The 13606-nt window shown below is 39.9% G+C and overlaps 1 protein-coding gene across 1 annotated transcript in view; it reads left to right on the top strand.

The window, feature by feature from the left end:
* The window catches only part of LOC106805659 (huntingtin-like), a 61270-nt gene that overhangs the window by 1064 nt on the left and 46600 nt on the right, over positions 1-13606 (top strand). Inside the window, exons 2-15 of the mRNA XM_014807352.1 lie at positions 5004-5084; positions 5254-5374; positions 6223-6362; positions 6737-6875; positions 7211-7352; positions 8199-8389; positions 9229-9418; positions 9627-9693; positions 10036-10177; positions 10461-10545; positions 10872-10987; positions 11864-12101; positions 12442-12603; positions 12946-13139. Coding sequence (XP_014662838.1) covers positions 5004-5084; positions 5254-5374; positions 6223-6362; positions 6737-6875; positions 7211-7352; positions 8199-8389; positions 9229-9418; positions 9627-9693; positions 10036-10177; positions 10461-10545; positions 10872-10987; positions 11864-12101; positions 12442-12603; positions 12946-13139 — 2008 coding nt within the window. The remainder of the gene's footprint in view (positions 1-5003; positions 5085-5253; positions 5375-6222; positions 6363-6736; positions 6876-7210; positions 7353-8198; positions 8390-9228; positions 9419-9626; positions 9694-10035; positions 10178-10460; positions 10546-10871; positions 10988-11863; positions 12102-12441; positions 12604-12945; positions 13140-13606) is intronic.

Genomic DNA, 13606 nt, shown 5'->3' with positions numbered 1-13606 from the left:
GGGCATGTGACATCAATTATCAGCGCTCCAAGCGGTGACAGAAACCGATAGCCAAAATGCTTAGGGGCGTTGAGGTAGCTGAATAACCCCAATACGATACTCCTAGGCTGAGATATTGGCTCCTAAACCTCCCCTCCCACATGCCTAACTCCGCCTCGCATCCCCACTCAGGGGTTCCTCCACACAAAAGGATAGGGACGCTTTGTATAACCCTACTCTTGTTGGGTTACATTATTGTATCTAGTTTGTCGGGACGTAGATATTCGTCCTAGCATCGGACGCCTGTTCGTATGCGCTATTCGTCCGAGCAGTTGTTGCGCATGCGCTGTTTATGTTGTATTACCTTGCATAAATGTAATATAATCAAGAGCTGATAATACCTAGAGTGTACAACGGAAAAACGGGAAAATTGTGCTATTTCACGACAACATTATTCTACTTTGTCTGTGAGTCTAGAATAATTTTATGGTATTGCATTAAGCAGAATTCTTTGCTCTCTAAAACAACACCAACCGTTTGTCACTTCGAATTTTCGTAACAGGTTATATTAGTTTAATACAGAGTATTGTGATACATAGTAAGTCCCTGAATAGCGGAGAAAGGTTCGTGTTGAGAATAAACCCAGTTTGGAAGTTCTAGTCTCTGAAAACGCACCAGCAAACTGCCCTGAGTGATTCGAGCGGCGAATATACTGAGCGCCATTTCTGTTGACCTGTGACGTACTTCGGTTTGAAGAGCGAATTCACCGACAAATCGGAGGTCGCTGCATTTGCCGATTGCTATGCGCAATAATTGCGCATTGGGAATCCGTACGTCACAGCTCAACAGAAATGGCGCTCAGTATATTCGCCGCTCGTCACTTAAAATTTTTGTAACAGGTTATATTAGTTTAATACATAGTATTGTGATACATAGTAAGTTCCAAGATAGTGGAGAAAGGTTCGTGTTGAGAATAACCCCAGTTTGGAAGTTCTAGTCTCTGAAAACGCACCAGCAAACCGCCCTGAGTGATTCACTCAGGGGTTCCTCCACACAAAAGGATAGGGACACGTTGTAACCCTACTCCTGTGTTTGGGTTACATTATTGTGTCTAACTGCCACTGGCAGGCAGTATTTGGCATGCCATGGTTTTATGCATTGCCATTGGTCGACGTCATGTATCATTGTATTAATTTTTTGTGACTGCTTTCAATATAAGTTATAACGTTTAACAGCCCATAGTATTGTAATGAAAATGGGGGCGGGGGTCCCAATTTCCCAAACTAGAGTAGGGTTGAGCAACACCTGCTAGTCTCCAGTGGCAGTGGCAGTGCTATATGATAATGAGTATATGATAATGAATATGATATATCTAATTAATATAATATTAATAATAGGACTAGGAGTACTTACTTAGTTGTAGTAGTACTACTACTATAACTACTTACATGAAATTAGGATCCGTCTAAACATTTCCTCGAATTCCAACAGTTTCCCTGAATATCATGTGTCGAGTGGCATACACTACCCAACAGATTATTAAAGAGATACTCTACTCTAGAATTTGAGAGGATATTATGACAGTAGATTCATAAATAATAGCACATACCTACAAATATCTATAATTACTCGTTCACGTTTGTCATAAAACAAAATTGAATTTCGAACTTCATTTTTGGGTGCTGACATGACACCTGCGATCTTGCTGCCACCCTGAAAAAGTTTTGCATTTGCCAATTTATTTTGCACGTTACAGACCGAGGGCTAATCACAAAAGTGCAATTATATTTATACTTAGTTAAATGCTATCTAATAGAACGATATTCATTTTATGACAAATTTATCCATATTATAACTGAAACTATATGTCGTTTATAAAATATTGCAATCCCTTTGCTCTTTTAAATTAAATAAGAAACACCCTCGGTCTGTAGCCCTTGGCTGAAAAGTCTATTGGTGTAACTTTTCAGATGGTATGCTTTGAGTTGCGCCACTGTCGTTGTGATCAAACTGTAGTCGTTAGTTTTAAAACAAAACAAAAATTCTAATGGTGATTGAACCATGAAATTTTTAATGTAGCGTAAGTTTAACCTAAATCAACTGAAAACAACCCTAGAACTTAGAGTCAAGTATTCCTTTAAAGCTCGTCGACTATGCAAAATGTCCGCTAATAAGTTATTATATTATATAAGTGCTTATGGGCACGTATATGTTGCCAATCATTGGTCAAGGCTTTGATCGAAAGGGTATGATACATCTTTGTTTCTTCTAAGTATCCTATATATAGATACCAAGAGTACATAATAGAAATAATCTCTATTATGTACTCTTGATAGATACACAATTGTAATGTGCACACATCAGCACACTGAATGCGAGGTCAGTTAGAGTTTCACAGTAACTTTTTTATTTACGGATAAGTCAAAATGTATAGCAATTCCTGGGTTCAAGTTTTGAGTTTGTTGCGCTTGTCGTACTTAAGAGTTAAGACTAAACTCGAGTCAGTGTCATCATCTCAAGTTTCCTGTTCAAAAATCACCAGAGTAAATACCACTCGGTTGTAATGAGAGTAAACTTCACACGACTATATATATAGTTTTCTGACATCATTCTATCATATATTGTCTACATTTGCCTGATGACAGGGCCGGACTGGGAAAATCATTCAGGCTGGGAAATATAGCCCCAGTCAGGCCACTTTTTAAGCAAGGGGTCTGGAGGTCCCGCGACTCCCCCCACCAGGAAAATTTTTGTTACAAAGACTTCATTCCATGCATTCTGGTGAATTTTAGTGCATGTGAATCACAAACTAATGAGCCAACAACTGCATGACGTACGCAAACTACGTTCGGAGTATAGTGTAGCAGGCGGCGCGGAACGATTTTTGAAGTAGGGGTGCTCAATTTATTACGCTCCACAGTGGCCGATCCAGGATTTCAAGGAGGGTGGTGAGAAACAGGGGGGGGGTATGGGGGTCCTCCCCCAGAAAATTTGGAAAATGTAGATCGCAGGAGATGGTATTTGAGGCACCTTTGAGTACATGTACAGCCCTCATTCTGATTATGACAATTCTCTTTTTAGTAGAACAATTCTTGCGCTTGCAGCGCGGCATTGATTGATGAACAGGGGGGGGGGCATTGTTTAGGTCTCGTTCATTATTAAAGACCACCGTACCGCTGGGGTGAGGGCGAAAGCAAAAATCTTTCTTGGAATTGTGGAAAAAGCTGCAAAAGGGTTGTAACCTTGCTTTGCGCCACTCAATTACATATTTAACCTGTGCATCAGGTGCCGTTGTACAGCCGCACGACTATTATACTTGTCAATAATTAATTGGTAGGCTATATATGTGTAAAAATATTGTTGCCGTATAGAAATGGCCTGCAGGCCGCAATGTAATTATATAAATATATTATATAATAATAATATATATATTTAGATCTCGAAACTCACTGTTGTTTTATGACGTGTGAATGTGTGGTAATAGAAACTTGTAGGTTATACTATTCAGGACATGAAATTAGCACCGGCCCACCGGCATGTGCCAGTAAATTATTTCAGAGGCTAGTAACATTGGTAAAACACCGGCCCTCCGACGATGAAAATTCCAAGGAAAGATACGGAGAAATCAGTAAAAATAACATATAGTGTCTATACGTAAATCGTGGTAAATACATTTAAAAACACATTATTTATTGAAAATCCCATATTTACTTATAAAACATCAAGAGATGGCGCTGTGGCATGTAAATTTGGCTGTATTTTGATGAAAAATGTTCAATGAATGACGCACTCGTTCACGTTCGAGAAAAAAAACAAAAAAAAAAAAAAAAAAAAAAACAAAAAAAAAAAAAAAAAAAAAAAAAGAAAAAAAAAAAAAGAAAGGGCGAGTGAAAATGCGGAAAATTTTCCTCTTCGATGCGAAATGCATCGGCCGGGCATTTCATTATTTACGAAAAGTAAATAGGCCGGCGAAAAATGGTAGGTACAGGAACCGGTAACGTCGGTCACGCCCCATTCATGCCCATCAACGAAGAAGGCGGGGCTTATTCCGATTACGGAGATGCGAAAATTTAACAGAAGGACGTAGCTCAATGCGCTAAACAGCGTGTTATTTTCGTTTTTGGGCCAAACTCTATCGTAGAAAACCGTTCTAGCGTAGCAGAATGCCCTAGTTCCTGAGATCGGCAATTCCATGCTGTTATGGGTCCCCACCTAAAACAATATCAAACAGAGGTGCGGCGTAGGCTGTGATTGGAAGACACAAAGTGTCAATCCTCGGCAAGCCTCGGCATCATGGCCGCATCACGTCCAGTTGCATCTTTCAGCTTACATGTCAGGGCTACTTCTGAATATTTTAAAGTTTGAGCCAAGACTTGAGCCAGCAGTTATTTTTTAGTCACCAATGAATGAAAAACTATAGCCACTGTTAACATCTATAGCCACTGTTATCGTCTGTGCTAAGCAAAGCATAAACGGGTGATGGATATGGGAAAAGAGATGTACGAAAACCTTTTTAATAAAGTAATCCAAGTATAAATGATATATTGTAGTTTAGTTTACACAATACTAGCTTCCAGAATTTGTTAGTACTTACACGACACTGCAATTTGACAATTTCATAATTCAATCGTAATTTTGTGAGCAGTTATCATTTGCCAATTGTATTTGCCACTTAGTGTAGTAAAATTGCCAATTTGCCACCATAAAATATTGAAACATTCATGTATTAAATTCATACTCATGTGTTTCAACACTTTATATTACAAATTTAATGTTTACTACAGTACAAGTTATTCACAAGTTTACACAAGAAGATATGTATAAAAAACAGTAATTAAATGTTTTGATTTTCTGTTTTATGATATAGAATTGGAAAATATGTGTCTAAAATAGCCCCTGACTGCTATGACACCTAATTATTTGTATAGGCAATATTCTGATTTAGTAGTAGATTTTATGTTAGATTAGTCTATACTTCATAATCCAAGGATGTGAGTAAAATAAGCTATATTATATTTGTTCAGGAAAAAGGAACCAGCTACAAAAAAGGACCAGATCAGCCATTGTAATACGATAGCTGAAGCACTATGCATGCCAAACTTAAGGTAAGCTACATATTTAGCTTAAAATGTAGATTTAGTAATATATAGCATCTAATTTCTAACTTTATATAACAGAACCAGTCCACATCATTGTGCTGCCTAGATAGAAAATTTTATGTCAAATCTACGTTTGTATATGGGGAGTTAAAAGTATAAATTGTTGTAATTTTAGATCAAACAGTGAGTTTCCGAAATTTCTGGGCATCGGCATCGAAACCTTACTAGCGTGCTGTGATTCGCCAGATGCTGATGTGAGAATCGTTGCTGACGAGTGCCTGAACAAGACCGTGAAGGTAATAGTCAAGAGACATTTGCTATAGTAAATACAGTGCATTGGTTAATGCAGCACCCAGGCATAAGATCTGATGTCAGGGCCAAGGTTGAGTAACGACTCCATCAACTTGAAAGTCGTTGGCAGATTACCGTTGATTACAAATAACTTCAGGGTGGGACTAGCTGTGATGCTGATGCATATTTACCTCTGCCAAGGAGCTTATGTTTTCGCCCCTGTTAGTTGGTTTGTTGGTTTGTCTGTCAACAGGATATCTCAAAAAGTTACGGACGGATTTTGATGAAATTTTTGGGACGGGTTGGTCTTGGGCCGAGAACGAATCGATTAGATTTAGGTGGTCATCTGGATCCAGATTCGGATCTATCTATCTATCTAACCTATCGAAAATAGTCTTGCACACTCTGTATCAAGTCAGTGCAAGGTGAATGTTGTCACGACAATGACATGGCGCATGTAACAATGCATGTATAGTAACGCAATGTAACGCGCATTGTACAGTAATGCCAGTCAGTGCAAAGTGAATCCCGTTTATTTAATGCTGCTGCAGCTAACATTAAATGTTGGCCGGGGCGCGTTTATTTAATGCTGCTGCAGGGACCAGTATATTTGTATGTTTTTTGTCTCAAAATAAACGCAACACTTTCTAAAAACAAAATCAAAACTGCAAATTTCATCAAGCTCTATATTGGGTGTACCAGCAAGATGGGGGGACTGCTACACTGTGGTGGAGGTTTGCTATCTCTGATTGCTCTTGTTAGGATTAGAAGTTCATGTTTTAATTTAGCCAGGTTAATTATCTGATGTTTGGGCTGGTGTGTCAGATACTGTAATGTGTGGGTTCGGTTGCAGACACTGCTGGAAACAAACCTGGGCCGCCTGCAGGTGGAACTGTATAAGGAGATCAAGAAGAATGGCGTATCTCGCAGTCTTCGTGCGGCACTGTGGCGGTTCGCTGATCTCACACATCTCATCAGACCTCAGAAATGCAGGTGTGTTAGTGCAAACAGCTGTATGGGTGGAGATACTGAGTGCAGAAGTCATGCTAATTAGTGTGGTAATGATGTGTGTTAGAGTGCGAGACGTACGTTTGCTGTTCAGGTATATATATATACAGCTCTGTGTTTATATAAGCATATGATTGCAGGCATAGACATAATGAGTGGATGTAAGTGGGCATGGATGGGTATTGGGGCTGCAGGGTCGCATAAGTATTAAGATATATATATAGGCCTGTGTTAGATTTCAGTTATAACTGGGCAGGACTAGACATGTACCAGGATTGAAATTTATGAATATCAGCATATATCTATGAGGGTACAGTAATTATGTGTGTAATACCATGAGGCACTTTCTCGTCGTTCAGGCCATACATTGTGAATCTGCTACCATGCGTAGCTCGCATAAGTAAACGTCCGGAGGAGTCAGTGCAGGAGACCTTGGCGGCAGCCATGTTGAAAATATTTCCTGTCCTAGGAAAGTTTACCAATGATGGCGAAGTGAAGGTATGAAGAAGTTTCATCATAATGCAGCTGATCTAATGCTACTTGGTTCAGTGTTGTAGTTCATAGTGAAATAAATAAATTAAAAGAGTTTTTATCATAATGAATATTTGGTGATACCTTGCAGATTTTCAGTTACATCATGTGTTAGTTAGTTTAGGTGGTAAAGATATTTTAAAGGTTATCTTCAGCTGGTGTTAGTCAGATTGTATTAAATGGGTTACAATAGATTTTCTGGCCTTGTTGCACTGGCATACTAGAGTTCATTAGCATCTGGATCTTGTGTGGAAATTATATTGAGTGAGCTATTTTCATTCAGTGTTGTGTTGCTTCTGCAGGTGTTATTAAAGGCATTCCTGCCCAACTTGAAGTCTAGCTCAGCTGTGTGCAGGCGCACAGCTGCAAGCAGCCTCAGCATCATCTGCCAGCATTCTAGGAAGCCAAAACACTTCTTTGCTTGGCTGCTTACAATTCTTCTAGGTATATAAAATCATGTTTAAATTTTGTGAGGTGATGTCCGTAATAGTTTAATTCTATTTGATGTTTGTCAGTTTTTCAGATGGTGTCACTTTTCCTCTGTGTTAATAATATACGATGTAACATATTCAGTTGTTAGCCACGTTTCCTGCTTATATTTTAATCGGCAAACTTTAGAAATTTGAATACAGTCCCACAGTGCACAAGCGAAACGTGGAGTAATGACAGTAGTTCAGCATGTGGATAGCATGGTGCCAATGTTTCTCTTGCTTCCTTCTTAACATTGGAATGGTTATGTTCATTCGTTAACCAAGTTTGGAGCTCACATTTGTGTTTGTAAAGATTCCAAAATTCTAATCCATAAATCTCCTGCAGCATCATATACGCAGCGAGCTAGAGTTTAAAGTAAATGGTTGTTTGGGTGAGCTCACGGCTTGAATTTCACTGTGGTACTGATGGCTAATGCTGTGGTTGCCCTCCTTCCTTGCTATGGAGCCTTGAAAACATCAGAATGAACCACTAGCCAATAAATCGTAGCAGCTATCCTACCTTTTTGCATCTGTGCTCTTCCCATTAATTTTATGTATACATCCTAACCTGTTCCACGTAAAAGGTGTTGATGATGAGTAACTTGCTTTAGATCTTCTTATCCTCTTGGTCCCCCCGGTGGGACACAAGGCCGTTCTTGCTTTAATGCCCCTCGTTTAAAGTAGATTTTTGCCTTGATGCTCTTCTAACTAGCTGTGGTGCCATAAAATGTCTGATTTACCAAATCGTGGTCCAATAAATCAAAATCGACACTTGTGCCAAATTGTAACAATTTCAGCCTTTTGTGCTTGTTTTGTGCAGAAATGCCGACGGCGGCAGCAGGAGAGGCTGAGAGTGCATGCATGCTGCTGGGTGTGCTGATGTGTCTGCGCCACATCGTGTCGCATATGTCCTGCAGCGACGCCGGTGACGTCGACAACCCTCTGAAGGGCAGCTTTGGCAAAATAGCAAAGGGCCTTGATCTAGGTGTCGCCACCGATCAGCTCGTCCAGGTGAGCAAGGTCTAATCTTGCTGTCGGGATGTGCGCCCCGTCAAACGGCAAGCGTCGAAATTAACGCTAAATGTCCAGAGTCAAATACTCCTGCATTTACTGTTAGTAAAAAGTGGAAATGTGGTTGTCCACACATGGCAAATAAAGCCAGACAGTCTACACTAGAAAATAGGGGGGGGGGATCACCTTGATTTATCCAGTCTGGGATTTCTTCTTTTCGATCGTCTTTTGAAACGAAGCAAAAGTTAGAACAACGTAATGAGACTACTATGATGGGAAGCTAGTCATTTATTGCTAACTGTTCATTGCTATGATAGCATCAACCATTTTCTCCTAAGCTCTAAAAACGAACCCAGTAGAACTACATCCTATAGTACATACCCAGGTTTTCCATACAATTTTATTATTGTCGGATTTTACAGTCATTGATTTAGCATCAGTAGGAGTTCGTGTGACTACCTCAAATCTCTACTATAGATATTGATATTCAAAAACACAAGCGCATAGAATAGAATATGGATTTCACTGTGGTCAAATCCTAGTGTATGATATTATACAGCAGATAATATGTAATATGTGTGTATGTACTAGTCTATGTACAAGTGTACACTTTAAATTTGGCCAGTTTTGTTTAAAGATTTCTAGTATTTAGGTATTCTTATCTTTTGTATTTTTTACCATTAATCTTTATAGACAGGAAGAAGTATATGCTTGTTACTATCCCTGTTGTTACCATAGGTACTTGAATTTACAGTCCATATGCCCGAACCCATGGTCGTGACAACCCTTTCGTCTCTACTCTGTAGTGAACTATGTTGATAATGATTTTACCATTGTAGATGTTTGAGATGCTGCTGTGCTGCACACAGCATTCAAACCACAATGTTGTCACGGCAGCATTGGAAACCATGCATCAGCTGCTCAAGCATCCCACTCCATCTCTACTCAGCATCCTTCTGTCGCCAGATGGTATCCCACAGTCGCAGACGCACGACCTAACGCAAGAGAGGCTGCACTCAAGATCTGCAAGTAAGCACCCAATGTCTTTGTTGTGGCACATGATGATGAAAGGTTGAACGTGCGAATTATGTTAAGGTGTAATGCTCACACGCGTGTAAAATAGGAGGTCAATGCAACAACGTCATTCAGACATGATCTTTTTCAGTGCTGTAATATGAACAAGGACCGAATGTTTGGCACTAACAGCATTGACTAGCCGTTTGTGATACTGTTTCAGGCTCGGCGTCTTTGCTGCCATCACTAGCTGATGATGAAGCTCCATTGGAGGATGAAATGGAAGATAGGTGAGCTGTTAATTCTAATTATCACTCGTTAATGGTTTATTTTTTTAAGCTAGAAACCATGATGGGATCAAAGAAAGACTGTGCATCCAGTTTCCATTTGGTTGTAATTCACCCCCAAAATATCCAAGTTGTGAGAGGATGGTGACTCTCATCTTCTCTCTCTGGAAGCATGCGTAAATCTAAATAGCTTGACTTTGTTTGATTACTCAATGACCAGTTATTCTATTCCAGGTAATACTGTAATGCTACACTTTGTAGTACTTATTTGAGTTTGAGAGCATTTAGTGTCATTCATGTGTTCTGAATTCTGTATGGTCATTGGCTTTAATAATTATTTTGCAGTTCTTTGCATTTTGCGGTTAGCGAGGGTGATTCTGGTACTGGTTCAGCTACCCCTCCTCGATTTACTATTGGTGCTGAGGAAGGTGATACAGACACTCCCTCTATCCGGGACAGTAATAGTCAGACAGGATTGGCGGAACTGGTAAGTCATCCGAAGTTCGTATTATTATAAAGATTGTCCCCAAGACGTTTGACATTTTTTTACTGAATTATTTTATTGGCTTTAGTTTGGTTTCACAGTAAATAGATCGGTATTGCTGAAAGCTTCATTCATGTTACCTGTAAGGTTAGGACAGAAACTTGCATGGGTTAGGTAATAAATGATTTTAAAGCTTTATGTTTTATATTAGAACATTAGTATTGGTTATGTTTATTGTAATGGTCTACAGCATCGATTGACGACTGATTTATTACTGGTTTATTAGGGTGTAGATGGGCTAGATTACTCGAGTATGGAGATAGGTGTGTGCCAGGATTCACCGCTTACAGAGATGCCTATTAGGAATATTGGTGAGCTCACTCACATTTACAATACTTCCATAAAGCTACATTCATATTTAACCTACATTTATGTTGAATTATTATGCAGTTGATGTAGTTTACACTATAAATGTTTAGAAACTGTCAGTTTTAAACTGAGTTTAGAAACTCACGCTCTATGCTCAGCGCGAATCTCACCGTGTGCGCCGGGCATTATGCATTATTGTGATCATTCACATGATGAATAAGTTTAACCGGCAAATTTCTCAATTGTACTCGTCTGTGTGTGTGTACCTGTATGTTTGTATACTCAACTGATGATAATATAATATTTAATACGATGAAATATTTTGTAGACTCAGCACAATTCCACGATGTGAGTACAACGCCTAGTGAAGATCTACCAGGGGAGGCTTCTGCAGGCCTGAGCAGTAGAGGGCAGTCGCCACTGCCAGTCTCACCAGCTTCACAGGTATTTAAACATCGAAACATTTTTCAGTTACTTGCCTGATGCCCCAGAAAATTTACTTATAGTATCAGCTGTGCATACTCCTGGATTACCAGGTAGGTATTAATTAATTACCAGGAACACATTCATCTACTGTATACGCTGTATATTTCGCGGTGGTTTAATTTTCGCGAATATCGCGAATGTGTCCCCAACCGCGAAAATAACAACACGCGAATAATTAATACCGAATAATACCGAATAATTCACTAACTGCGAAATTAACCACTCGTGAAATTGTCCATCAAGTCTGAATTCGCAAAAATATCTGTACGCGCAAAATATGGCATATACAGTATATTGCGTAAAACCGTGGAAGGTGAGAAGCATTAGCTGCTGTCACTCCATTGGTAACTGCAACACCCTAATATCATGAACATATGAAGTATGCATACTTCATATGTTTAGTTCAGGATGCTATCTCCTATTCTCTATTTTTATCTGTTATGTTAATACTGTTAGCATTGTGTTACCTTTTCTCCCATTTTTTTACCTGGAGAGAAATCTTCATTTGTCTGTAGTATCAGCCACATGCACTCCTGTATTAGGACTACTATCTAAGCATGTAATTTTATACTTACTGACACTTCATATGCAGTCACCCACACATGCACACCCTTACACATGCACACATTCAAACAAGCATGCATGCAAACACTCGTGAACATCTGTATGCATGCACACATTCACACAGACACACACACACATGCACACACGCACACACGCACGCACGCACACACGCATGCAAGCATGCACACATACACGCATGCACGTACGCACAAGTTCACATGCACGGTCACACGCACCCATGTACTTAGCGCGCTGGTTGGTTGGTTGCAGGTCGACTTCTGTGTTGGTGAGATAGGCAGCCTGTCCAGCCAGCCGGCGTTGGTGTACTGCGTGCGCCACCTATGTCGATCATTCTTGTTGACGGGATATCGAGGTTGCATCATTCCGGACAGGCACACGAGGGTTAGCATCAAGTCGCTAGCCCTCGGGTGTATAGCCGCAGCCGTCACGCTCTATCCTGCTGTGTTCTTCAAACCATTCTTCGTGCAGGAAGACGAAAATATTACTGGTTAGTCTTACTACCTGTGGTCAATGAATCTGTTTAAAAGAATGCATTTTTCAGTAACAAATTTGTTTAATAAATATTATTTTGAGATGGGCTGATGGTTCACCATGTCCGATATCACAATCTCTACTTTCTTAAATTCCAGAGATATTGTAGTACACTTCTTTCTCAAGATCACAGTCGTCATATACCTAATGAAAATTTACATTATGCTTACTGTGTAAAAATATTTATATTTATCGAATTCACTTGCTTCCGGCAGTCGATTGACTCCACAAGTACACAAATGTTATAACAGATAAGCTTCTTGAACAATAGACGAGGTTCTTGATCTCATTTGCAGGCGTAGAGGATGTGCAATTCATAGAGGACGTGTGCCTCTACTCAACCCACAGCGATCCTCAGCTGAGTGGAAACACTGCTCTGCTCATCGGCTGCCTCATCACCGCGCTGTTGAGTGAATCGAGGGGAGGAGCGATAAAACATGAAACAAGTAAGCATGTGGGTACGTAAATTCTTCTATGAGGGTCAGGCACGATGTCAGCAAAATTTTTTGTCAACGGTTTATTTGAAATGATTGAAGTGTCTGCTATTTTATTATTCATATTTCATTGATTTCATGATGAGGCAGAGGGTTAGTTATTGAAATATGTTGTGAAACTGTACCATTACTTTATAAGAATAACTGTGTTTATCATGTTTATTATTTATAATTGAAAACATTCCCTGCGATTCTGCCATTTTGATTGGGCATGATTACACAAAGTCTTTGTCTGTGGTCCTCTGTGTCTGGTACTGTTTAATTGACGTCCCTCACTGATATCTGATAGTGATATCTGATCTATAGATACTACTATGCAAGACCTGACAGACCACCTGAGCTGCGTGCTGTTGCAAAAGTCGAGTGTGTCCATCAGACTTGGCTTGGTGGCGCTGCGTTCGTGTCTGCCACTGCTACTGGACAGCATCTACAGTCAGTTGGGATTCAGTCTCGCACAGCAGCTGCTGAAGCTTGCCAGCAACAGCTATTGGCTTGTGAAGGTAGTAGTAGTAGTAGACTAGTAGTAGTATATTTTATTTATCAAAACAGGGTAGCTACAAAACAACAACGATGCTGGTTTCCATGTAGGCCCTGTTATCATACATGATAAGGTGTGCCAGTACTGCTTAAAACGGATAAACCTCACAACAAAAAGCCTATATAGACCTACTGTGAGCATACTTGCAGTGTGCACACATCACAAAATGTTCTCATTGAGCCAGAGAAGTGCTACAAACTTGGGATTTTCAAAATTACATCGATGTTATGTTACACAGCTAGCAGTAGCCAAGCTACGCTAGTGCAAATAGTTCCTGGAACGAAAACACTATATTTGTTTCTTGATTGCATAAGTAATATAGACAAGTGCCGCGGAGCGACAGCGCTCATCTAACGTCTACTGCGGTGACTCTGTGGTGGAGTGGTGGGATTCTAGTAAACCCTGTTAGTCCCAAATGTGTTCACATAC

The sequence above is a fragment of the Priapulus caudatus genome, unplaced genomic scaffold (assembly GCF_000485595.1).
Source record: "Priapulus caudatus unplaced genomic scaffold, Priapulus_caudatus-5.0.1 Scaffold7, whole genome shotgun sequence".
Classification (NCBI taxonomy): Eukaryota; Metazoa; Priapulida; class Priapulimorpha; order Priapulimorphida; family Priapulidae; genus Priapulus; species Priapulus caudatus.
The sequence above is the reverse complement of the archived record's forward strand: the minus strand, read 5'-3'. Positions and strand labels throughout refer to the sequence as shown.